Raw genomic sequence first — 23,572 nt, 5'->3', positions numbered from 1 at the left:
CAGAAAGAGATCCAAGCAGGTATCTTTCAGGGCTAGAATCAGTGAGGAAAGGAACAAAAGGAGCAGGGGAAGGTAAGTGAGGCTTGTGCCTTTTAAAGGGTTTGCTCGCTGGGATGGCCTAGCGAGGTATGCCCCTTGCTCCTGGGAAGATCCCAGTCAGACGCCCAGTCTTCATTAGATTTTTAACATTTCCCATTGTTGCTATCACAGGTGCATCTGGGAGCGCTAATGTAGACAAGGGACTGGCGTTTTAACCCATGTGCCATAGACTTGCTGGGAGCATGTTCGGGCATGTTGTCCACACACAGAGTTGCACCTGTTTAGCCTAAACCAATGTGGTTAAACTGATGCCAAATGCTGTGTGGATGCTCTGATTTCTGTTCAAACTCGGCTTGTTCCAGTCTAGATTAAGTCAATTGGAAATCTTTGTCAGGCAAGGTGAAATAAAGTGGAATAAAAGCATCCACACGGGGGGTTGCTCCGGTTTAACAGAATCAGTGCAAGTTTACAGGCAGCCAACGCCTCAGGTGACACTATGATTAAAAAGCTGGCATCCACTCTACTCCAGCACGCCCATCATTGGTACCACTCAGGTGGTGCTTTGGCCTCCTGCTGGCCCTCTCTGGGGGAGGGGGAGTAGATTTCACCCTAAAACAGGGATGGTCTGGGGATGCCAGGGTGGCTACGTGGCTATTTACCCTCTGCTTTTCTCCATTCTCTCAGACAGGTTCGGAAGGCAACCCAGTTGATGGACCCAAAACAGGCCAAATGGAAGAAGGGCCAATTAACTATGTTGAAGAAAGAAGGTTGAACGAAGGAAGCGGGCCCAGCCTGGTGAATGGGGGGAGCCAGCAGGCTGGGAGAAGTGCCCTGCTAATGGAAACGGACGACTGGCTTGCCAGCCAGCCTGTCACCCGGCACTCCAGCGAGAAAGCCAAATGGGAGAGCGCTCCGGCCCCGGGCCGGGGGGACGCCGCCAACGATGCGAACCTGGAGGACGCTCGGAACCTGGTGGCCTTCTCCGCCGTGGCCGAGGCCATGTCTTCCTACGGAATGCCGGCTGCCGGGTCCCCGTCGCTGCTGAGCACACAGCTGTATGAGAAATTCAACTTGGAGATGAGCCGGGGAGGGGCGGGCAACCCAGGGCTCCCCCAGCCCGACAGCGTCCCCGGAGGCGAGGATCTGAATGCCCTGAAAGCTGCCCTCACCCTGGCCAAGCATGGCATGAAGCCCCCCAACTGCAACTGTGACGGCCCCGAGTGTCCCGACTACCTGGAGTGGCTGGAGCAGAAGATCAAGTCGGCCCTTGGGGAGGGGCAGACCTGCCCATCCCAACATCTCAGCGACGCCCACCAGCAGCCCTTAGACAAAGGTGCTACTCCCAATCAGGTGCCTGCCGTGGTGGAGACGCTTAAGCCATGCCCTTCAGATGGCCTCCCCTTTTCCCAAAGTGCACTGAACATTGCCAAGGAGAAGAACATTAGCCTCCAGACAGCCATCGCCATAGAAGCCCTCACCCAGCTGTCATCCGCTCTCCCGCCGCCGGCCAGGGTGACTCCAGCCACTCCTGGCAGCCCCCTGCCATCTGTGTCGTTCGCCTCCAAGGAGCAGCTGGTCTGTTCATCCCCCTTCAGCCCAGACGAACCCCCGGTGCTACCCTCATCCAGCAACGAGCAGTACCAGAGTCAGAACGCACAACCCTACAGTGGACACAGTGTGCTCCAGACGTCTCGGGCCCTGAGGCAGTCCTCTTGGCAGCCGGCGGACCCCCAGTATATCCTCGAACCCAGCACCCCCCGGGAGCCTGCAGGCCTCTTCCCCAATTTCACCTCCACCCCCCAGAAACTGGAATTTTCTGAGCCGTGGGATGAAGAACCCAAGCCGAAAAACAACTTGTGGATGCTGAACTCCGACCTGCCCGCCTCCTTGGTGAGCGACCCGATGGCTGAGCTAGAGCAGCTGCTGGGCAGCGCCAATGATTACATCAAGTCGGTGTTTAAGAGGCCTGAAGCAATGCCCAACAAGGTCAAAGCCGTCAAGCCGAAGCAAGAGCCGCTGGTCCCGGCTCTGAAGAAGGAAGCCGGGGGTGGTCATCCCAAGCTGGCCCCCAGCCAGCACTTGTCACAGCTGCTGCAAGAAACGGACTTCCATAAGAAGACCCAAATGGTGCTGCAGCAGCACCTCCATCATAAGCGCAATCTCTTCCTGGACCAGAACCTGGCCCAGCCAGGCCCACAGGACCAGCTGCCCAACTGGTGGGCTCCCGGTTCTCAGGCCCTGCTTCCGAAGCCATCTGAAAAGCAGGCCAAAGAGAAGAAGAAGAAAATTCAGCCCGACAAACCCTCCCAAGTCAAGCCACTCCGGAAGCAAGTCCAGATCAAGAAGTCCAAGCAGAAGGATTCGCAACCACTGTTCCTGCCCCTGAGGCAAATTAGCTTGGAAGGATTTCACTCAGCTGCCGCCACTCAGCTCCCAACGGAAGAGATGCAAACTGAGCAGCCTCTCCCCGGCACCCCTGTCAAGCCCCCGCCTCTTGCACTATTCACACCCAGCTCCGCTGCACGGTCTCAGCTGCAAAAGCAGCTGGACGACAGAAGCCAGGCTCCCAACACTCAGGAAACGGGCGCTCTCAGCCAAGGGAGCCCAGAGGAAAACCTCCAGCATCACCTTCACCAGAACTTTGCGTGCTGCCCTGTCCCACCCGGCACTCCCGTCTCCAGCTATGCGCCCTGCTGCTCTGCTGTTCCTTCCGGTGACGGGCAGGACCAAGCTCCCCACAAGCCCTTAAACTTGCCAGACCCGCTGCCGGCCCAGAACTCACTCATGGTGGATGACAAGCTGGAGGAGCTGATCCGGCAGTTCGAGGCGGAGTTTGGGGAAAATTTCAGCCTGCAGAATTCTGACCTCCCGGCTCCGCTCACTGATGGTCCGCCCTCCCAGCCTCTCTCCCACCAGTCGTCTTCTCTGAGCCACTCTCCAGAACTGCCAGGGGTCTCAGATTCAACCCTCCAAGTGCCGGCTGCCGAAGATGGAGTGCCACCCCTGGCCGAAGCTCCTGAAGTGGGATCCAAAGGCTTTTCGCTGTCGCCCGGGATGGGGCAGCATTTTGAGAACCCCTTTGCAGCTAGGTCCCCCAAGCAGATTAAAATCGAATCTTCTGGTGCTATCACCGTGGTATCAACCACCTGCTTTTACTCCGAGGAAAACCAAAACGCGGATGCCGCTTACCTGGATGGGACCCCAACCAAGAACGACGTGCCATTCACGCCAACCCTCAGTGGATTTTTGGAATCTCCTTTGAAATACCTGGATACGCCAACGAAAAGTTTATTGGACACCCCAGCCAAGCGGGCTCAAGCGGAATTCCCCACTTGCGACTGCGTGGGTAAGTGAAGCTGCTTCTCCATGGCTTACAAGGGCCTGATTCGGGATCTGCTAGGCTGTGGGGGGAGTTTGAGCTAAATAAAGACTGCAGAAGGGGTGGGTGTATGTGTGTGTTCACCCCTATACAGAGAGCCCACGTGAGGCCCTTTGCACCACTCCTTTGAGGATTAATTGGATTGGAGTGGTACGTAGGGTCTTGTGTTGATGCTCTGCACAAAGGATGAATTTCACTCTGATGCAAAAAGTGAACGGGTTTGCAATACAGGAGGAAATATACAAGGAGTCGAGCATCTTTGTAAGTATCCTGGACAAAATAAAGCTGGGAAGTGATGATCGGGGATTGTTTTCCCAATCAGGATTTGTGGGATATGCTGGAATCCATTGCAATTATTTTAAGGTGAACTGCAAAAAAAATTGAACTGTGGGGGGCGGGGAGGAGGGGGAAGTGCGTGTGTGAGCACAGTGTTAAAGATTCCACATCAGTAGCAGAATAGGTATGAGAGAGAGAGATGTGCCATCTATCTTGAATGGTTCAGTGGTTCTCAGCCCGTGGGCCACTTGTGGCCCAATCAGCACACAGCTGCAGCCCATGTGACATCCTCAGGGCCATATAGGTAGTATTGGATGCAGCCCACAATGGTAAATAGGTTGAGAACCATGGACAGATGCAACAAATGCTGCATCTTGGCAGGGGGTTAGACTAGATGACCCTTGCGATCCCTTCTAACCTATGATTCTACATGCATATATTCCTAATGATATACTACTAAAATCAAATTATATCTTTAAAAGGAAATCTCTATTTATGTTAATTATAATACCTCAGATTATGAAAACTGAAAGAATTTTTCAACTCATTTTATTATTCTACTCTAACATGTATATTGGGGTAATGCCCATTCAGGCCCTGCTGTCCCTGGTACTGTACAAACTTATAACAACTGCCAGTCCCTACCTCAATGTGCTTACATTTCAACTTTAATTTTTCTCCCATTGCTTTTTGCATTTTTGTTCTTCTGTCCTTATGGGTGGCGGAATTTGAGCCATCGCCATGCCTCTGTTGATAGGCAGTTTTACTGTATGGATCTCCTTCACTGGTGTCAAGCTGCGGTGTTGGGGTTTCTAACGCTGCCAGGAATGTTTAAATTTCATATCCCAACGAAAATGCCTGGTTTTGTAGAAACGGAGAATAAAGAAATCACAAAACAATTCTATTCGGAGAGGGGCCAAATTTTCAAAAACAGCCTCTAATATTTGGTGCCTCTGTTTTGAGTGTCAGATTTTAGGGACATACGTTAGCTTCTCAGCTGATGTAAATCGATACAGCACCACTGGGAACTACGCCAATTCCCACCAGGCCTTAGGGGCTGATTTTCAGAAGGACCGAGGTTTTGCAGCTCCCGTAGGGTATGTCTACATTGCAGCTGGGAGCCAGCCTCCAGGCCTGGACTGACAGACTTGCACTAGCTAGTGGGGCTCCTGGAGAGGCTCAGGCTTTTGCCACCTCGCTCAGATCCAGGGGATTGCGAGGTAGAGCTGCCGCCCACACTGCTGTTTTTAGCACACAATCCTGGGTAGCGTGAATCCGTCTCCCCGGGAGAGGAGCCTCACGCCTGGCTGCAGTAGAGACGGATGTCACTTAGAGACGTGGGTGCACAGTCTCTCTGAAATCAGGCCCCTTTGAGGTGTTTCAAATGGAGCACCCAGAAACGGAGGCCCCTAGAATTAGAGGATCTTTTTGAAAGTTTTGGGGCTGGGCATTTTTGTGACTCTTTCCTGCGGCAGAGAAACCTACATTTTAGGGTATAAATCACTGGACCATGTCCCTGTAAAGATTTCAGTTAAATCTCGTTGAAATCGATTGACAGACTCCCGTGGCCTTCGGGTCAGGCCCTGTCTGGGCCTTTGAAACAGTGCTACCTGAACGCTTTTGTCATCCTACAAGGGGGATCCCTCGGGATCAGGGGCACGTTTGGGAAAGCTGTCCGTGTTGTACCTGCTCTGTGGACAAACCGCGATGCTCATTCTCCAGCCTGTCCCTCAGTCCAGGAGGAAGGAGGCTGGCTAGGGAGAGGTGGGTTCTCTGCATTTTCGGGGCCTTTTTCTGGCCCTTGTCCATTCAGAAGTCCAGGCAGAGTTCCTTTGGGGGATGTACACTAACTCCTCCTCAGGGCAGTGGGTGCAGTTGGAAGAATCTCTGCGTGGTGTCCCTCTCTGGATCCCTTGCTTTGGTCCTGGATCATCATAGAATCCAAGGACTGGAAGGGACCTCGAGAGGTCATATAGTCCAGTCCCCTGCACTCATGACAGGACTAAGTATTATCTAGACCATCCCTGACAGGTGTTTGTCTAACCTGCTCTTAAAAATCTCCAATGATGGAGATTCCACAACCTCCCTAGACAATTTATTCCAGTGCTGAACCACCCTGACAGGAAGTTTTTCCTAATGTCCAACCTAAACCTCCCTTGCTGCAATTTAAACCCATTGCTTCTTGTCCTTTCCTCAGAGGTTAAGAAGAACAATTCTTCTCTCTCCTCCTTGAAACAACCTTTTATGTACTTGAAAACTGTTATCATGTCCCCTCTCAGTCTTCTCTTTTCCAGACTAAACAAATCCAATTTTTTCAATCTTCCCTCATAGGTCATGTTTTCTAGACCTTTAATCATTTTTGTTGCTCTTCTCTGGACTCTCCCCAATTTGTCCACATCTTTCCTGAAACGTGGCGCCCAGAACTGGACACACTACTCCATTTGAGGCTTAATCAGCGCAGAGTAGAGCGGAAGAATTTCTTCTTGTGTCTTGCTTACAACACTCCTGCTCATACATACATCTTCAGGCCCCATCCTTGTTTTTTAATTTTATGTCCCCTGTCCGCAGTTAAATTGGAGTCCTGTGGTCCCCTCCCTCACCGGAAAGGGCGGGCCTTCATGTTTGATAGGCTCCGCCTACCCCCTGAGGCTTTAAATAGGCGGGGTGTTTTCACCAACGTTGTGCTCGTATAGAAAAGCTAAGGAAAGAATTTGGGGTGTATTGGAAACAACAGAGGGGCCACAAAAAGGAGACCCCATGTTTGATTGGGAGCTGGCTTCTGGCCAAACAAAAACTGAGCTTTTATGAGCAATCATCTATTTATTTATTGGCTTGTAAATTTAAAGCGGTGATTGTACCAAATGACACCAAAGAAATACAAAGAAACTCCCAGCATTTGTGGAGTTGGTTGAAACTTTCATCGTGTTTGAGTTTTGCCTCCAGTGCCAGGAAAGATTTGGCTTATTTTGGGCAGGAAAAGAAAGAAAGAAAAAGCAATTAAGTAGGAGTCGGGACTTGGTACTTTATTAGGTGTCTCTGCTGTTAGACTAATAAAATCAGACTCCTCTGTGTGTCACTTATTGATCTCTGTCTGGACGCCTGCAGCCCAGCTGAGATTTGCTTTCTCCTTTCCTTGGCATGGGGCCAGTTAGACATGATGGGAATAAAAATTAGGGCTGGGGAGGAGTGGGAAAGAAAAAACAACCCAACGGCAAACCCCTGCCTAACTAAGGTGCCTTCTCTGCTCACTAAAGCCCCAAAGAAAGTGCTGTTAACCAGACTGCAAGTTCCCTGCTTGGAGAGTGAGTTCTCTAGGCTCTCTGAGGTTGGCAAGCTCGTGCTGAGTTTTATCCAAAGCCCGTTGACGTTAATGGGAATCTGATTTCCATGGACTTTGGATCAGGAATGCCCACTTTCTTCCCTGATTAGCAAACGTCCTAAGCCGTCCAATCTCCCTAGAATCCCCAGAAGAGGTCCATTAATTCTCCTGGCCCAGCAAGTTCTCTGTGAGATCACAGTCTGGACAGGGTTCAGTTAATGGTACCGGCTGTTCCACCTTGGATAACCAGCTCTCTAAAGGGCTGATCCAAACCCCATGGAAGTCCAAGAAAAGATGCTGATTGTCTCCCCTGGCCCTAAATCTTCCAAACGTCTGCAGTCCTCTGAGATCAGTTGATCCTCTAGTTGCTTCCCAGTCATGGTGATGTCCCCTTTTCTCCCCAGTGCTAGAGCCGGTGTGGGAAACCCCATTGACTATTCCTTTAAAGCAGTGGTTTTCAAACTGTGGGTCACGACCCAGTATTGGGTTGTGGAATGTAAGGCACTGGGTCACGGTGGCTCTGGTCAGCACCGCTCACCGGGCCATTAAAAGTCCCATCAGCGGCAGTGCCCGGCTAAGGCAGGCTAGTCCCTACCTTTTTCCGACACCGTGCTGTACCCTGGAAGCAGTCAGCAGCAGGTCTGGCTCCTAGGCAGGGGGATCACGAGGCTCCGCGTGCTTCTTCCCCCCGCCCCGAGCACTGGCTCTGCATGCCCATTGGCCGGTTCCTGGCCAACGGGAGCTGGCGGGGAGGTGCCTGCAGGTGAGAGATGCCTGGAGTCGCTTGTGTGCCTCTGCCTAGGAGCCAGACCTGCTGCTGGCCACTTCCAGGGCACAGCGCAGTCTGTGGTGCCAGGACAGGCAGGAAGCCTGCCTCTGCACCCCACTGCGCCCCTGACCGGGAGCCACCTGAGGTAAGCCCACACCCCAACCCCGCACCCTAGCCCCGAGCCCCCTCAAACCTGGAGCCCCTTCCTGCACCCCAAGCCCCTCATCCCCACCCCCAGCCCAGAGCCCTGACCCCCTCCCGCACCTCAATCCCCTGCCCCAGCCCTGAGCCCCCTCCCGCAGCCCTCACCCCTCATTCCCGGCCCCACCCCGCAGCCCACACCCCAACCCTCTGCCCCAGCCCTGAGCCCCTTGGACACCCCAAACCCCTCATCCCCAGCTCCGTTGAGTCACGGGCATCAACAATTTTCTTCAACTCAGTCACCAGAAAAAAAGTTTGAAAACCACTGCTTTAAAGTACAGCAGCCTCTGTTTTCATACGACTGGAGCATCCCTCCCATGAATTAGGGAGATCCTGCATGGTGACCCTAGGCAGCGCAGGCTGGAGAGCTAGAGAGGCAGAGAGAACCACAGGGTCTGCCTATGTCCGGCAGCCTCTATTACACCTCTCCTGCCCCCAGTGTTCATTCTAACCGAGCCCTGTCTCCACCAGTCCCAGCAGTACTATTCACATAGCCGTGAAGCAGGAGCAGATCCAGTTGAAGGTGGCAGGTGTACAAGTTACTGTGGTCTCCATCTGAGCTGCAGAGGCCCACCCTGGTTAACAAATTGACTTAGCTGGAGAAATAATGATAATGTATGTAATTACTTGCCCTCCCATACCCTGACCACATGGCTTATGCTCATGGGTGCTGCCAAGATCCAAAGCTGTGGCTTATGTATACTAGCCAGTCCTTGGGTTCTTCTGTCAGCTCTTTTCCCTCCAGCCCTTTGCCCTGTTTACTTTGGGCTAGAACCCCTGATCTGCTGCTCTAAAAGCTACAGCCTGCTACCTCTGGAACTACAGGGGGATCTGTGAGCTCTGTAATAACAGTAGATCTCCAAGTGCTTTGCAGAGGGGGGGTCAGTATTGTTTGCCCCATTTTACAGATGGGGAGAATGCAACCATAGCCCCCATGTTCAAATGCTGCACACTACTGTACCACCTGTACAAAATATGCCTTTTGAGCAGTGTTACTCAGACCTCAGTGGTTCAGGAGCCAAATTAGCAATCAGCATGACCCAGAAGAGCCAGAGTCATGTGAATTCATGGTTTCATTTACTATTTTTATAAATTCTCACAGCAAAATGATCAGGTATTATTATTTTATCAACTACAGTTGGCTAATAACTTAGATTGGTTAATAATTAAATCACACAGTGTTTTAATGTGTTCTGCAAAGAGCCACAAGAGACCCATTAAAGAGCCACTTGCAGCTTGCAAGCCTCGGTCTGAGTATCGCTGCGTTTGAGATATCCTTTTAAAATGAACAGCATGCTGTTTACACATCAAGACTATAACGGGGTTCAAAAAAGAACTAGATAAGTTCACGGAGGACAGGTCCATGAATGGCTATTGGCAGCGATGGTGTCCCGAGCCTCTGTTTGCCAGAAGCTGGGAATGGGCGATGGGATGGATCACTCAATGATTCCCTGTTCTGTTCATTCCCTCTGGGGCACCTGGCACTGGCCACTGTTGGAAGACAGGACACTGGGCTAGATGGACCTTTGGTCTGACCTAGTATGGCCGTTCTTATGTACTGGTCAGAAATATCATTGTGAGATATAGGTGACAATGCTGTGTGTGGAATTATGGATACTCACTGAAGTTATGCTTTGATGTCTGGGATTAAAAGGTGTTTAAACCAGGCATGTCAGGTGGAGTTGATAAACAGGTTTCCTCAAGACAAAGGAAAGAGGCCAACACCTCAAACCAGGTGTGGCCAGATTCAATGGGCTATTCATTTGTATCTGAGGTTGCAGGGAGAGAACATTTTACACGGTACAGTTGCATCAGGAAGCATTGCATTGGAAAGCTGTAATCAGTTGGAGTCACCCCCTGGAGGAGACTGAACCCCAAGGGAGCAAGGTAGCCCTTGAAACTAAGGCAGACTTTGAGGTATAAGGGCACACAGAAAGACTTTGCTTTATCCTGCACCTGAAGAGACAAGGAAAACCAACTCCTTGGCCTCTGCAGGGATCCTGGCTGAAAGCAAGCCAGCCATTGCTGGGCTAGGAAAATTGGTGAGGAAACTACCTTGTGCAAAGGCTGTAGCTTCTTAAGTTCTCAGTCATTAGAAAATGTATTTTTACTTCTGTTTGTCTGTAACCCCTTTCTACCTGGTATCACTTAACCTGTGCCCTTTTTGATAATACACTTACTTTATTTTGGCTCTAAACCACCTCCCGGCTGTGTTTGAAGGGAAGGGTGTGTTTACCCCAGTTACCGTAAAGAGCAGTGAACTTAATATCTCCTCTGAATGTACAGCGGTAGGGGCTGTGCATTGCAGAGAAACTTCCCTAAGGAGCTCGGGGGCTGGAGTTTACTGATTGTCACCTGCTGGACTGGGAGAGCCTTGAGGAGTTTGCTGGTGAGGCAGACAGGCTGGCAGCTGACACAGTCCAATCTCCAGCAAAGCTCACTTTCGCTGAGGTGGGGAGGAAAGAAACACAGTGGCTCCCAGGTCTGGGTGTCCCCAACAGCATGTTACAGGGAAACTGAGGAAGGGAGCTCGGAAGTGACTTGCATTCCAGTGAGAGAGCTAGGAACGGGAACCTGGGTCTCCTGAATCGGTTAGGCCACGCTGCCTCTCTAATAGCATTAGAGCTTTTGGTCTGCTTGACCGTTCTGGTGTGGCAGCATTTTGCACCCATTTTGCCCTGGTATAACGACGACCCCAAGTGCAGAGCAGTGGAGAATCGGGGCTTAGCTCTTCTGGGGGCTGCTCCTACGAGAGTAACGTGCTGTGATGCTTTTTGGGAGGCTCCAGAACCGTAAGTTATCTTGTTGCCCCTCTGCCTCAGTGAGAGAGAGGTTTGCTGATGCTAAACTGTGTGTCGGCTCCCTGACGCTCCATTGTGGTAGCCAGCGCCTCAGGACCCCGCCAGCCTGGCAGGTAACACTTGGTGTACTTCATGTCCTGAACCCCGTCCAGTTTCTCTATAGCCCATAGCCCCTGTCCCAGGACACCCCCAGAAGTTACCAAGTCGGCTGTCTCCAAAGTGGCAGTGTGCACACTAGCCTGTTGGCTCAGCTGAGGACGCACTCTTTACTTCGATATTACAGCACTGGGATTGGCTTAGGGCAAAACAAAGAAGTTTATTAGTAGAGAGAGATCTTGTCAGTGATACGAAGCAAACCGAAATGGTTACAAATAAAACAAAAGTATAACATGCTGTCCAGTGACTAAAATTCACCTTTATCAGGCTACGATCTTCTGTCTAAAGCAGTTTTCTTACCTAACGTGACCTTTCAGCCAGGATCTAGGTTTCATAGATGCGTAATACTGTCCCTTTCACCTCCTCAGTGATTAGCACAATGTCGTTTTGCTTCACCTTATATTTCCCCAAAACTCACTGTTTGGACCCCAGAGCCAAAACAACCTCCTGTGGCTTTAGCCTCTGGTGTCTTCCTAGGCTGACTTCATGACCTGGCTTTTCCTGTTGACTTGCATACAAATTGGACGTCCTTTGTGTTGATTTCACAATGCTTAATTTACATTAGAGGAAGGGCGATAATTCCTTTCCCTCCTGTCGGGAAGAAAACCTGTTTCTCCCTGTGTTAGGTTACAAACTTTAAAACATAATATCAGTGAGTAAATATGATTCCTCATATAGTGTTAATACTAGGGTGACCAGACAGCAAGTGTGAAAAATCAGGACGGGGATGGGGGGTAATAGGAGCCTATATAAGAAAAAGACCCCAAAATCGGGACTGTCCCTGTAAAAATCGGGACATCTGGTCACCCTAGTTAATACAGACATTTCACACTGATATCAGTGACCAGTAAGAACATAACAGCCATACTGCATGAGACCCATGGTCCATCTAGCCCAGTATCCTGTCTTCTGACAGCAGCTAATGCCAGGTGCTTCAGAGGTAATGAACAGATCAAGGAAATTTATCAAGTGATCCATTCCCGTTGTCCACTCCCAGCTTCTGGAAGTCAGAGGTTTAGGGATGTCCAGAGCATGAAGTTGCATCCCTGACCATCTTGGCTAATAGCCATAGACGGACCTATCCTCCCATGAACTAATCTAGTTCTTTTTTTTAACTCTGTGACAATGAGTTCCACAGGTTGACTGTGTGTAGTATGAAGTACTTCCTTTGCTTGTTTTAATTCTGCTACCTATTAGTTTAATCAAATGACCCCTAGCTCTTGTGGTATGTGAAGAGGTAAATAACACTTGCTATTTGCTTTCCCCACACCATTCATGACGTTATAGATCGCTATCATTTCCCCCATTAGTCATCTCTTCTCTAAGATGAACAATCCCAATCTTTTAAATAAAGGAGTATTTGTGGCACCTTAGAGACTAACCAATTTATCTGAGCATAAGCTTTCGTGAGCTACAGCTCACTTCATCGGATGCATACTGTGGAAAGTGTAGAAGATCTTTTTATACACACAAAGCATGAAAAAATACCTCCCCCCACCCCACTCTCCTGCTGGTAATCAGAGTGATCACTTTAGATAAGCTATTACCAGCAGGAGAGTGGGGTGGGGGGAGGTATTTTTTCATGCTTTGTGTGTATAAAAAGATCTTCTACACTTTCCACAGTATGCATCCGATGAAGTGAGCTGTAGCTCACGAAAGCTTATGCTCAGATAAATTGGTTAGTCTCTAAGGTGCCACAAGTTCTCCTTTTCTTTTTTCTAATACAGACTAACACAGCTGTTACTCTGAAACCAGTCTTTTAAATTTCTTCTTGTATGGAAGTTGTTCTATACTCCTAACCATTTTTTCCTTCTCTGTACTTTTTCCAATTCTAATATATCTTTTTTGAAATAGAGTGACCAGAATGTGACACTATATTCAAGATGTGGGCATACCATGGATTTATATAGTGGCCTTGTGATATTTTCTGTCTTCTTATCTATCCCTTTCCTAATGGTTCCTAAACTTCTGTTAACTTACTTGACTGCAGCTACACATTGAGTGGATGTTTTCAGAGAACTATCCACAATGACTCCAAGATCTTTCTTAAGCGGTAACAGCTAATTTAGACCCCATCGTTTTCGACGTATAGTTGGGATTATGTATTCCAGTGTGCGTTACTTTGCGCTTATCAACATTGAATTTCATCTGCCATTTTGTTGCCCAGTTGTTTGAGATCCTTTTGTAGCTCTTCGCAGTCTGCTTTGGACTTACCTACCCTGAGTAATTTTGTATCCTCTGCAAACTTTGCGGTCTCACTGTTTACCCCCTTTTCCAGATCTTCTATGAATATGTTGAATAGCACAGGTCCCAGTCTAGATCCCTCCATTTACCACTTTCCATTGGGAAAACTGACCATTTATTCCTACCCCTTTGCTTCCTGTGTTTTAAACCATTACTAAACCAGGAGAAGATTTGCTTTGCTTTGCTTAAGAGCCTTTGGTGTGGGATTTTGTCAAAGGTTTTCTGAAAGTCCAAGTCCACTATATCCACTGGCTCACCCTTGTCCACGTGCTTATTGATACCCTCAAACAATTCCAATAGGTTGGTGAGGTGTGATTTCCCTTTACAAAAGCCCTGTTGACTTGGTGCATCGCCGGCTTTCATTTGATACCTTGCAGGACACTTTCTGGATAACCAGGATAACCCCAGTGTGTTAGATGTAATGAGTATGTCGGGGCCTGACAAGAGTTGCTGACGCAGACTTGTGAGCCACCAATGGGCCTCTGGGTCACTCCTGTGAAGGGTGTACTGGAAGGCAGGACCAACTTTTCATCCAGGGGAAGAGAGCAGTGCACAGACACCTCTGCCCCAGTGCATTGTGGTCCCTTTCACAGCCCCAGGTGGAGGGGCTGAGAATCTGGAAAAGAGCAACGCACAGAGAATTCCAAATGCTTATGGTTTGTCATCCTCCCATTGCACTGAGCTGTTGCCTGACTGGGGAGTGTTTTAAATGCCTTCGGACCTGGATTCGGGTCTCAGTTACCCCATTGTCAATCCGGCGTCGCCACTGTTGGAATCCGTGCAGTTCCACCAGAGTTACACCAGTCTGAGATCAGAATCCAGCCCTGAGCGAGCCGCCATCCTGCCCCTTCAGCCCCAAGCCAGCGTCCGCTCCGGCTCCGGGGTGGTTTAAGCAGCTCAGCGACAGTGCAAGGCAGCCCATCTCCCTTGGCAGCATCCAGCCAAGACAATCGCAGACAAGTGCAGCCAGCATGAAGGGGGCAAGGCAGGCCAGCTGGCTGAATAGCAGCGAGCGTGGGAGCTGGAGGGGAGCAGGTGGGGTAGGGAGGGCTGGGGCGGGCAGGGGGGTTTGTGTGCCAGGGTGCCTCTCTCTGCTAATCGGCTCTCCACAGAGCTCATAAAAATGCACAGCACTCAGCCAGCCTATGCAAATCCCGTAGCATCTGGGGGGCTGCAGGGCTGTTTAGTTTGCGATGACTGTTGCAGGCCAGTTCAGGGCTGGCGTGAGGTTATAAAGCAGGGTCTGATCTTTCAGGGTTAAAATGCTGCCTTAAGAACTCCTCCATGTTTTATTACTTGTGTCCTGCTGGTGTTGAGGTTGGGGAATGCTTTGCTGAGCGCTCCCCCGGGGGGTGGGATGCAGTGGTAGCGGTGCCTTTCAATGCCTTGAGACCCTCATAAAACTGAGCTCCTTGTATGCTTTTAAGGGGGAATCAGTGCTGGGGATTGTCTGTCCTGGAGAGTGATGTCCTCTGTCCACGGGGACAGTGGCAATATAGACTTCTCCAGCCATTGTCACTAAACTGGAGGTGGACCTGCTAGGGGTGAGCAGAGAGTTTATGATAACCAGGACTGGACTCTCTGATCCAGGAGCTCTCCCTTTCAGTCCTAGGTTGCTGCAGTTAAACATACACGGCCGTTTCAGGCTGTCGTCTCTCTACCGAGATTTCCGATGCAGCGTCGGACGTGCCGCTCCATTGTACGGACTTCACAGGGTTTTCAGAGTTCATATGACAGCAGCGCCTAGCGGTCGCAAGATCAGGACTCCCTTGCTCTGGGTGCTGTGCCTACGCATGGGAAGAGACAGTGCTTGCCGCAAAGAGCTTGCAGTCTAATTAGACAAGACAGGCAAAAGATGGGAGGGGAAACCGAGGCACAACTCATCGCATGTAATTCTCTCCAACATCATGACATCTGTGCCTGGATTCCCGGCAACAGCACCCGGAGGAAGCAGAGGGAAGAATCCTCATTGTACCTTGATAGTGCTCACAGCCACCCACTCCCGCTGTGAATTGATATGGCTAGAAAATCCCGAGGAATATTGGTACGACACAGCTCGTTAGCCCAGGGCGAGATGTGGCACAAGGTTTTATTGGTTTTTGGCTAGGTGCGGGGCAGTGGCCAGAGCAGGGACGGGGCACCATCCATCCGCTTTACAGACATTAATGAGTTGAGCCTCACAACCCACCTGAACTATTGTTTCCTTTTTAAAGGTGAGGCAACTGAGGCATGGGGAAGGGACATGATTTGCCCAAGGTCACCCAGCAAGTTAGTGGGGAAGATGTGAAGTTAACCAATAGTTCTGACTCCTAGCCCCCACTCCCTAACCCGCCCTCCCTGGTGTCTCGGGGGGCTCTGGAGAGCCAGGGAGCTGCGCTCAGTGCGGATAGTTTTGACTGACTGGAGAATTTGGTATTATCTCTTTCCTTCCTCTGGTTTCCTCTGTTTATATCCTAGCTCTTCTCTTCTCTCTGCATGTCTGTGTGAAAGCAGAATCTCTCCTGCTTTGCTGTCTTTGGCCTTTCTCCTTTTACCTGGACTTTGACACCACGTGGGTGGAGATCTGTTTTCCCATGATTGAAATTGCAGGGGAAGTTTTCAGCAAGGCAGAGTCTAATGACCAAAGTTGGTTTTTGGCCAGGATTCCTAACTCCTAGCCTTGTAGAACGGCACCATGGGATCATTAATGACCAGGTTCTCAGTTTTACAGTACATCCCCATCTCGCCACCACACTGGGACAGGTTTCAGGTTCTGGCCGTGGCCTGGAGTCCCCCCTCCCAGTTTCTGAGGACTTCCTAAAATGGTTTTCTCTTCTCCTTTGCTGTGTGAAAGACCCAGCAAACTGCAGAGGGAAACTGATCATACAGGGAGAACAGTGAAACTGCCTGTACCCTAAGTGCTGTCCAGTGTGTAAAGGAAACAGACTGAAAAGATTAGCGAGAAATATTTTTCCTAGCCCTCTGATCTCCTTCAGTTAACAGGGACCGTGCGTGTTACAGTAACAGGGGAACTGTTTTCAGACAGATGTGTGGGTCTGAAATTGATCATGTCATTTCACATGGAATGCCAAGGGCTCTGTCTGAAAACGGCTCTGGTGGTGGTGATTTTGGATGCGGGGGAGGCAGCGTGGATAGCACGCTGGACTGGAACTCAGGACGCCTGGATTCTGTTCCCAGCTCCGTCACTGCCCTGGGGCAACCCCCTCTGTGCAGGGCCGTCCCTAGCAATTCTGGGGCCCTATGCAGGCCTCTTGGGGGGTGGAGTGGGGCTGGCTTGGGGGGCAGGGGGGAACCACCCCCCAGCACTGCCGGCGGCACGGCTGGGGCCAGGTCGCTGCACTTCCTGCCGCTGGTGAGTGCATGCCCAGCCCGACTGCACTCCTCAGGGGAGTGGGGGCAGAGCTGTTGCGGGAAGAGCTGGAGCAGGGGCTGGTGCCCCACGCAGCTGCATACTTTGCGTATGGGTAAGGACGGCCCTGTCTCTGTGCCTCTGATTCTCCCTCTAGAATGAGGATAAGCATACTGGCCTCTGTTGTGAAGCACTTTGCGAGCAAGCGATGGGAGGAGCTAGGTAGCCGTATTGTAAGCTAGTAGATCTGATGGACAGGGCAGGGCTGAATGGCAAAAGGCTTTAAAGGCAAAGGCCAAGATTTATGTTGGGAGGGGGTGGCAGAGAGGGAGTCAGTGGAGGGATGCCAAGAAGGGGATGATGTGGTTGGAGTCGTGAGCCAGGAAGATTGTCCTGACCTGTGACTTTTTGCATGGACTTGAGGCACTGTGGCTGGCATCAAAGGTGGAACAGTGGAGATTACAGTAGAGGCACCAAAGAGGATGGAGACCTGGGCAAGAGCCTCTTGGGTTGTTTATTGGAGGACCATTGAAGAGACTCTGATTCTAACCCCATTGGTACTTGCTTTCCTTTTCTGATAGTTCAGTGGTTGACACCAGCAGGCTGGGGCTGTCTAAGATAGTAAAGGGGAGTCATTATTGATGTAGGCTAAAGCAAGCTGTTGCTGAACACACTGTGTTACAGGCGTGTGGGGCCGGGCCATCCCTGGGGGAGACGTGGAGAGGGAGCAGGACTTAGAGCGGCCTGGGCTACACAGGTGGTCAGACCAGATGATCTGGTTGGCCCTTCTGGCCTTCAACGCTATGAAGCTCTAAGTTTTCTCCCTGCTTCCTTCCCTGCTGAAGTGACTTCCTGCAGCTCTTCAGTGGATGCACTCCCTTCCAAGCCAGCATAGCGTGGCTGGCCAGTGTATTGGGGTCATGGGGGGAAGGGTCAGTCCACGGTTCATGCCCTTGCCTGTTTAGGAGAGAGCCAAGCATGCAGCCTCCCAGCGGCCACGAAGAGAGCTCTGATGCATCCCTACAGGGGCCTTGATGGGTTTATCCCGCTTGACTGTAGTTCTAGTAGACCGAGCCTCAGTTTGCACCCAGCTGAATGTAATGTATTTCCAAGGGGCCTTTCACAGTGCTGTAGGGGTGTGTACCCCATGTATTAACCAAATGCACCACCTTACCCACTGCACTAAGATCCTCCATCGAAGCCTTTCCCAAGCCACCGAGCAGAGGGCTCGCTCTCCCTCGCTTCAGGAGAAGGGCTGGGAAGACAAGGTAATTAATGGCCAGCATAGGTGAGCTCTGGTGCCCTCTGTGACAGGTTCAGTCACAGAGACCCCCTTGGGATTGTCATCTGATGTGCTGGATTTACCTCTGAGCCCGTTTTACCTGCTAGCTTGGGACTCCAGAACCCGGCCTGGTTGAGCCAGACACGCCAGCCTGCTGCAACACAGACGCAGGGTCTAGATCACGCCCCCAAAACTGCAGACTTAACTGAAAACCACTCAGTAAGTCACCTATCTCCAACACCCAGACACCCAGCTCCCAATGGGATCCAAACCCCAAATAAATCCGTTTTAATGTGTATAAAGCTTATACAGGGTAAACTCATAAATTGTCCACTCGCTATAACACTGATAGAGAGATACGCACAGCTGTTTGCTCCCCCAGGTATTAATCCCTTACTCTGGGTTTATCAATAAACAAAAGTGATTTTATTAAGTATAAAAAGTAGGATTTAACTGGTTCTAGGTAATAACAGACAGAACAAAGTAAGTTACCAAGCAAAATAAAACAAAACACGCAATTCTAAGCCTAATATGTTAAGAAACTGATTACAGGTAAATCTTACCCTCAGACATGTTCCAATAAGCTTCTTTCACAGACTGGACTTCTTCCTAGTCTGGGCCCAATCCTTTCCCCCGGTACAGTCCTTGTTAGTTCCAGCAGGCATCTTAGGTGAAAAGCTGGGGTTTTCTCATGACTGGAACCCCCCTTGTCCTGCTCCACCCCCTTTTATAGCTTTGGCACAAGGCGGAAGTCTTTTGTCTCTCTGGGTCCCCACCCCTCCTTCTAAATGGGAAAGTACCAGGTTTAAGATGGATTCCAGTTCAAGTGACATGATCGCATGTCACTGAAAGACCTTATTCTGGCCGACATGTACACTGGAAGGCTTGCAGGTAAACAAACCATTTACAACCAATTGTCCTATGCAATGGGAGCCATTAAGATTCTAAACCACCATTAATGGCCCACACTTTGCATAATTACAATAGGACCTCAGAGTCATACTTTATATTTCTAGCTTCAGATAAAAGGATGATACCTTCATACAAATAGCATGAACACACTCAGTAGATTATAAGCTTTGTAATGATGCCTTACAAGAGACCTTTTGCATAAAGCATATTCCAGTTACATCATATTCACACTCATAAGCATATTTCCATAAAACATGATGGAGTGCAACATCACACCCTCCTTAAGCCAAATGGGTATCCTGCTCCAGGGGTCTCTTTGGAGCTTCTGTGGGATGGCAAGACAAGCAGGTGTGCAGACAGGCAGCTGCTGCCTCCCCTTGCGTTAAGGGATGCCCCAGTTTAATGGGGGAGGAGGAGGTAGTGAAATATTGATAGTACGTGGTGCTTGCCTGTTATCTATTACCGTGTGGCATGAGATCACCCCATGAGATAATACAAAGGGCTTGAGTTGTCATTGCCCTGCGTTGTGGACAGTCATTTACACCAGGGCAAGGAGGGTGTAAAACAGTTCTCTTCTGATCCCCATGTGGCACGGGAGGTAAATTGACTGCAGAAGGTGCAGAATAAAGAATCAGGCCCTAAATCTGTGTCAATTGCTCAGCACTGCCGGACAGAAAACAAGCCCCACTGAAGCATCTGCTAACTAGCTCTTCTTCCACAGATGCAGGCTGGTTGCCTGTTCCCCACCATGTAATAGTAACTGTGATGGCCCAGGCTGAAATATCTATTTTTAATTATCTCTGTATTGGTTCTTTATCATTCAAATAGCCCAGCACTCCCTCTGAGCATGGTCAGAGCCAGGACAATCACGTTTCAGAGAAAAGAAGGCCAGCTGCATTTACACTCAACAGAGTAACCAAAAGAGCAAATCACATTAGCAGCAGCTTGCAAACTTAAAAAAAAAAAAAAAAAAAAAAAAAAAGCCAGCCAGGACTCTGGCCCCCATCACAGCCTGGTTGCTGTTTGTTCCAGGAACGAGGTTGGGGAGGGCGCGGTGTGGTTTACAAGCCACTGATCAGGCCTCTGTAGTGGAAGGACAAAGTCCCTGGCTCCGCGCTGAATACTGCCTAGAAAGCTCAAGTCTGGAATAACTGAACCGTACCAAGGGGAATGAAGCATCTGGGGATATTAGGGTCTGATCTGACGAGGTGCTGCTGAATGCCCTCAAATCCTAATTGTTTTAAACAACACTAACTGGTAAAATTGACTGATGTGCCCAGATCTGATTATTTTATAGGACACCCACAGAAGCCAATCCCCTGTTCTCCTCCTGGGCTCTTTGGACCCATCCTCCAGCTTGCTCCTGTAGGGGAGGGGAGTCCTGGTTGGGATGGTCTTTGAGTACTTTCCTCACATGGGGGGACCAGAGTCGCAGCTGGTGTAACGTGAGCTCAATGGAGCAGAAGGTTTGGCCCAGGGAACCCATGTGGAACAAGTGCTCCAGCCCATCAGAATCTTACCCTGCAGCCACGCAGCACTCAGCAGCAACGCTGGTAAGGCAGTGTGTGCGTCTGTGATTACGTGCATTCATGCCGTTCTAGATTTTGCAGCGGTTTTAAGGCCAGAAAGGACCAGGAGGATTGTCTAGTCTGACCTACTTGGTTGCTGTCTCAGCAGAGAGGCCAAAGCTCAAATGGTCGTAGGATTTCCCCCCGCGGCTGCTGGTTTTGGGCTTCCTCAAGTTTTGGTATCCCCAGGTACTGAGGAAATGCAACTCTAGCTAAGGCAATGGAAGTGGAGGTTTGCTCCAGGGGTCTCAAGTTGAGCTTCCGGTAGTACGGGACACTTTTTGAAAATGTAGGTCTAACTTGTTTTATTCTTAAGGGTCTTTGCAGGGAATCTCTCCCTTTGGAGCACATACCCTTTTCTGTTGCTGCTCCCGCCATCTGAAGAGAGAATCTCCTGGAGGGTTTGGGACATTTGGTTATCATGGAAGTTATAAGGCCATAAACAAATACAATACCCACATTTCTGCTCACTGCCCAGCACTGAAATCTCACACAGAAGCTTTCAAAGTACTAAGACCCTTTTCCCATGAGAATTTCTTCACTAACAAGGTACTAGCAAGAGAACTAAGAAAATATACCCGTATACAACAGTGGCTCTAAATAAGCGGTTACCACCCAAGAAAGATCTTGGAGTCAGCGTGAATAGTTCTCTGAAAACTTCTGCTCATTGAGCAGCAGTGGTCAAAAAGGCCAACTGTATGGTAGGAACTATTAGGAAAGAGAGAGAAGATATGACTGAAAATATCTTAATGTCACTCTATAAATCCATGGTGAACCCGCACCTTGAATACAGCATCCAGTTCTGGTTGCCCCATCTCTAAAAGGATAGAGTGGAAGTGGAAAAGGTTCAAGGAAGGGTGACACAGCTGATCAAGGGTAGGAAATGGGTTCCATACTAGGGGACGCTAAAAGATACAGGCTGGTCAGCTTAGAAAAGAGACAACGGAAGGGGGATATGGTGGTCTATAAAATCATGGATGATGTGGAGAGAGTGAACACGGAAATGTTATTTACTGCTTCACATAACACAGGAGCTAGGAGTCACCTCGTGAAACTAATAGGCAGCAGATTAAATACAAATAAGAGGAAATACTTTTTCACACAGTGCACCATTAACCTGTGGAACTCATTGCCAGGGGATGTTGTGAAGGCCAAAAGTATAATTGGGTTAAAAAAAGAACAAGATTAGTTCATGGAGGACAGGGTCGTCAATGGCTATTAGCCAAGATGACCAGGGAAACAACTCCATGCTCCAGGTAACCATAAAGCTATGGTTACCAGAAACCAGGAGTGGAAATGGGAGTGGATCATTCCGTACTTCCCCTAGTCTGTACGCTCCCTCTAAAGCTCTGGTACTGGCCTCTGTTGGAGGCAGGATACTGAGCTAGCTGGACCAATGGTCAGACCCAGTGTGGCAGCTCTCATGTTAAAGAAGAGACTGGGATCTGCAGAATGGTCTCCAAATAAAATGTTCACCTGTCCGTTGCTCTTTAAACACACACCTTTAAGGCTAATGAATTTTACGTTCATTTTTCTTCCATCTGCAAAAATCCATAGGGGTATGTGAGGTAATATATTTTATTGAACCAACTTAAAAGTTCAAACAAATCAGTTCTAGGAGCACAATGCACAAGAGCGCCCTGCATTAACAAAAATGGTTGTAATACATCCCTAAAAATAATGCTTGGTCCTACAATAACAAGGTAGTGTAACCCTACCAGAACTGACCCACCATTCTGTTTCATGATTTTGATTCCTGGGTGCAAACGACGTTCTTGGGTAGTTGAAGATTATTTGGTCATGGAGGGTTGGTAAATTCAAGGCAGTGGGAGGAAGGGTGCTCATAAGAGGGATTCTGGGTTCAACTCCGGGCTCTGATACATGCACCCTGTGTGACCTTGGCATGTCACTCAGAGGGAAGTTTTCAAAGACACAAATGGCAGGTTGATGCCTGACTCCCCTTGAGTTTCAATGAGAATTAGGACTGGCTCGGCACCGTTGGAGTGAGCAGGTGTTTTGCCACTGACTTCATTGAGAGCAGGATCGGGGTTTATGGTGCCTTTGAAAACTCTGCTCCTGAATTACGATTATTTTAATTAGCAGTGTTTGTATTTTGGTAGTGCCGAGAGGTCTCAATCAGTGATCAGGTCCCCATTGTGCTAGGTGTTGCACACACTGAGAACAAAAATCTTTGTCTCAGTTCCTCCCATCTGTACAATAATACTCCCTTTGTCTATCGTGTCTATTTAGATTACCAGCTCTTTGGGGAGAACGCCTCTCTCGCTGTTAGTATAGCCCTTAGCCCAGTGCGGTTCTCATCTTGGCTGGAACCACTAAGTGCTAATGTCGTGTAAATAATACTAATCATTGTTATTTAAAAGCCTGCTTTTTAGAAACAAGCTAAACCCTACAATAACAAAGTCACATGCACATGACAGGAGGAGAAATAGTTTGGTGAGGAAACAGGCTTTAGCTTACTATAAACAAAGTAGCAAGCAGTGATGTTAGGCCAATATTTTAAAAATTGAATAGTGATTCCGGGTGCCTCATTTTTTGGGGTGCTCAACTCAAGACACCTTAAAAGGGGGCAGTTTCAGAAAGTGCTGAGCACCCAGCGCAGGGAAAATCCAGCCCCTTTAAGGGATCTCAAGCTGGGCAATCGAAAATTGAGGCTTCCAAAATCACTAGTCACTTTTGAAAATCTCAGCCTTGAAGATCACTCCCCATACCACCTAGAACCCGACATTCTAGTAACGTTCTGAGCTGAAAAGGTTTGAACCAGTCATGGCTGAAAGCTACTTAAACTTGTGGTTCATCTTTCTCTCCACGAGGGTGTGGAAATTAGTAGCACAGCATCTGTAGCCAACTCACAAAATGATTGGCTGAAACCGATTCTGGAAACCAACACTGAAAGGTATTAATGCTTTGCAAATCGGTGGGAATTCTGAACAATATGTACAGTCCAGCTGCTCCTGGAGTTCTCTGGCCTGTGTTGTACAGGAGGTCAGATTAGATGAACGCAGTGGTCCCTTCTGGCCTTGGAATCTATGATGAAGCTTTGCTGTGAGTCAGGCAAAAGGAGAGCTTTGAAATCAGAATTTTAATTTAGGGTGAATTTGTATAAGTCTCCCCCAAATCCTCTGGAAGCAGAAATGACTGAATCGGTGAAGATGCTGCCTTCTTCCATACAGGTGCTTGATTCTTTCTTGCATGCTTTAGGGGTAGCCAGCTGGCATGGAAACATTCCAAAATAGTAGCATTTGTTTGCAACGAAGCG

General features: G+C 49.3%; 1 protein-coding gene across 1 annotated transcript in view; it reads left to right on the top strand.

Annotated features, from left to right (window-relative positions):
- The window catches only part of TET3 (tet methylcytosine dioxygenase 3), a 117,319-nt gene that overhangs the window by 57,799 nt on the left and 35,948 nt on the right, over positions 1-23,572 (top strand). Inside the window, exon 3 of the mRNA XM_077805532.1 lies at positions 724-3,385. Coding sequence (XP_077661658.1) covers positions 769-3,385 — 2,617 coding nt within the window. The 5' untranslated portion in view covers positions 724-768. The remainder of the gene's footprint in view (positions 1-723; positions 3,386-23,572) is intronic.

The sequence above is a fragment of the Eretmochelys imbricata genome, chromosome 26 (assembly GCF_965152235.1).
Source record: "Eretmochelys imbricata isolate rEreImb1 chromosome 26, rEreImb1.hap1, whole genome shotgun sequence".
NCBI classification, from domain to species: domain Eukaryota; kingdom Metazoa; phylum Chordata; order Testudines; family Cheloniidae; genus Eretmochelys; species Eretmochelys imbricata.
This window is presented reverse-complemented; position numbering and strand designations above follow the sequence as displayed.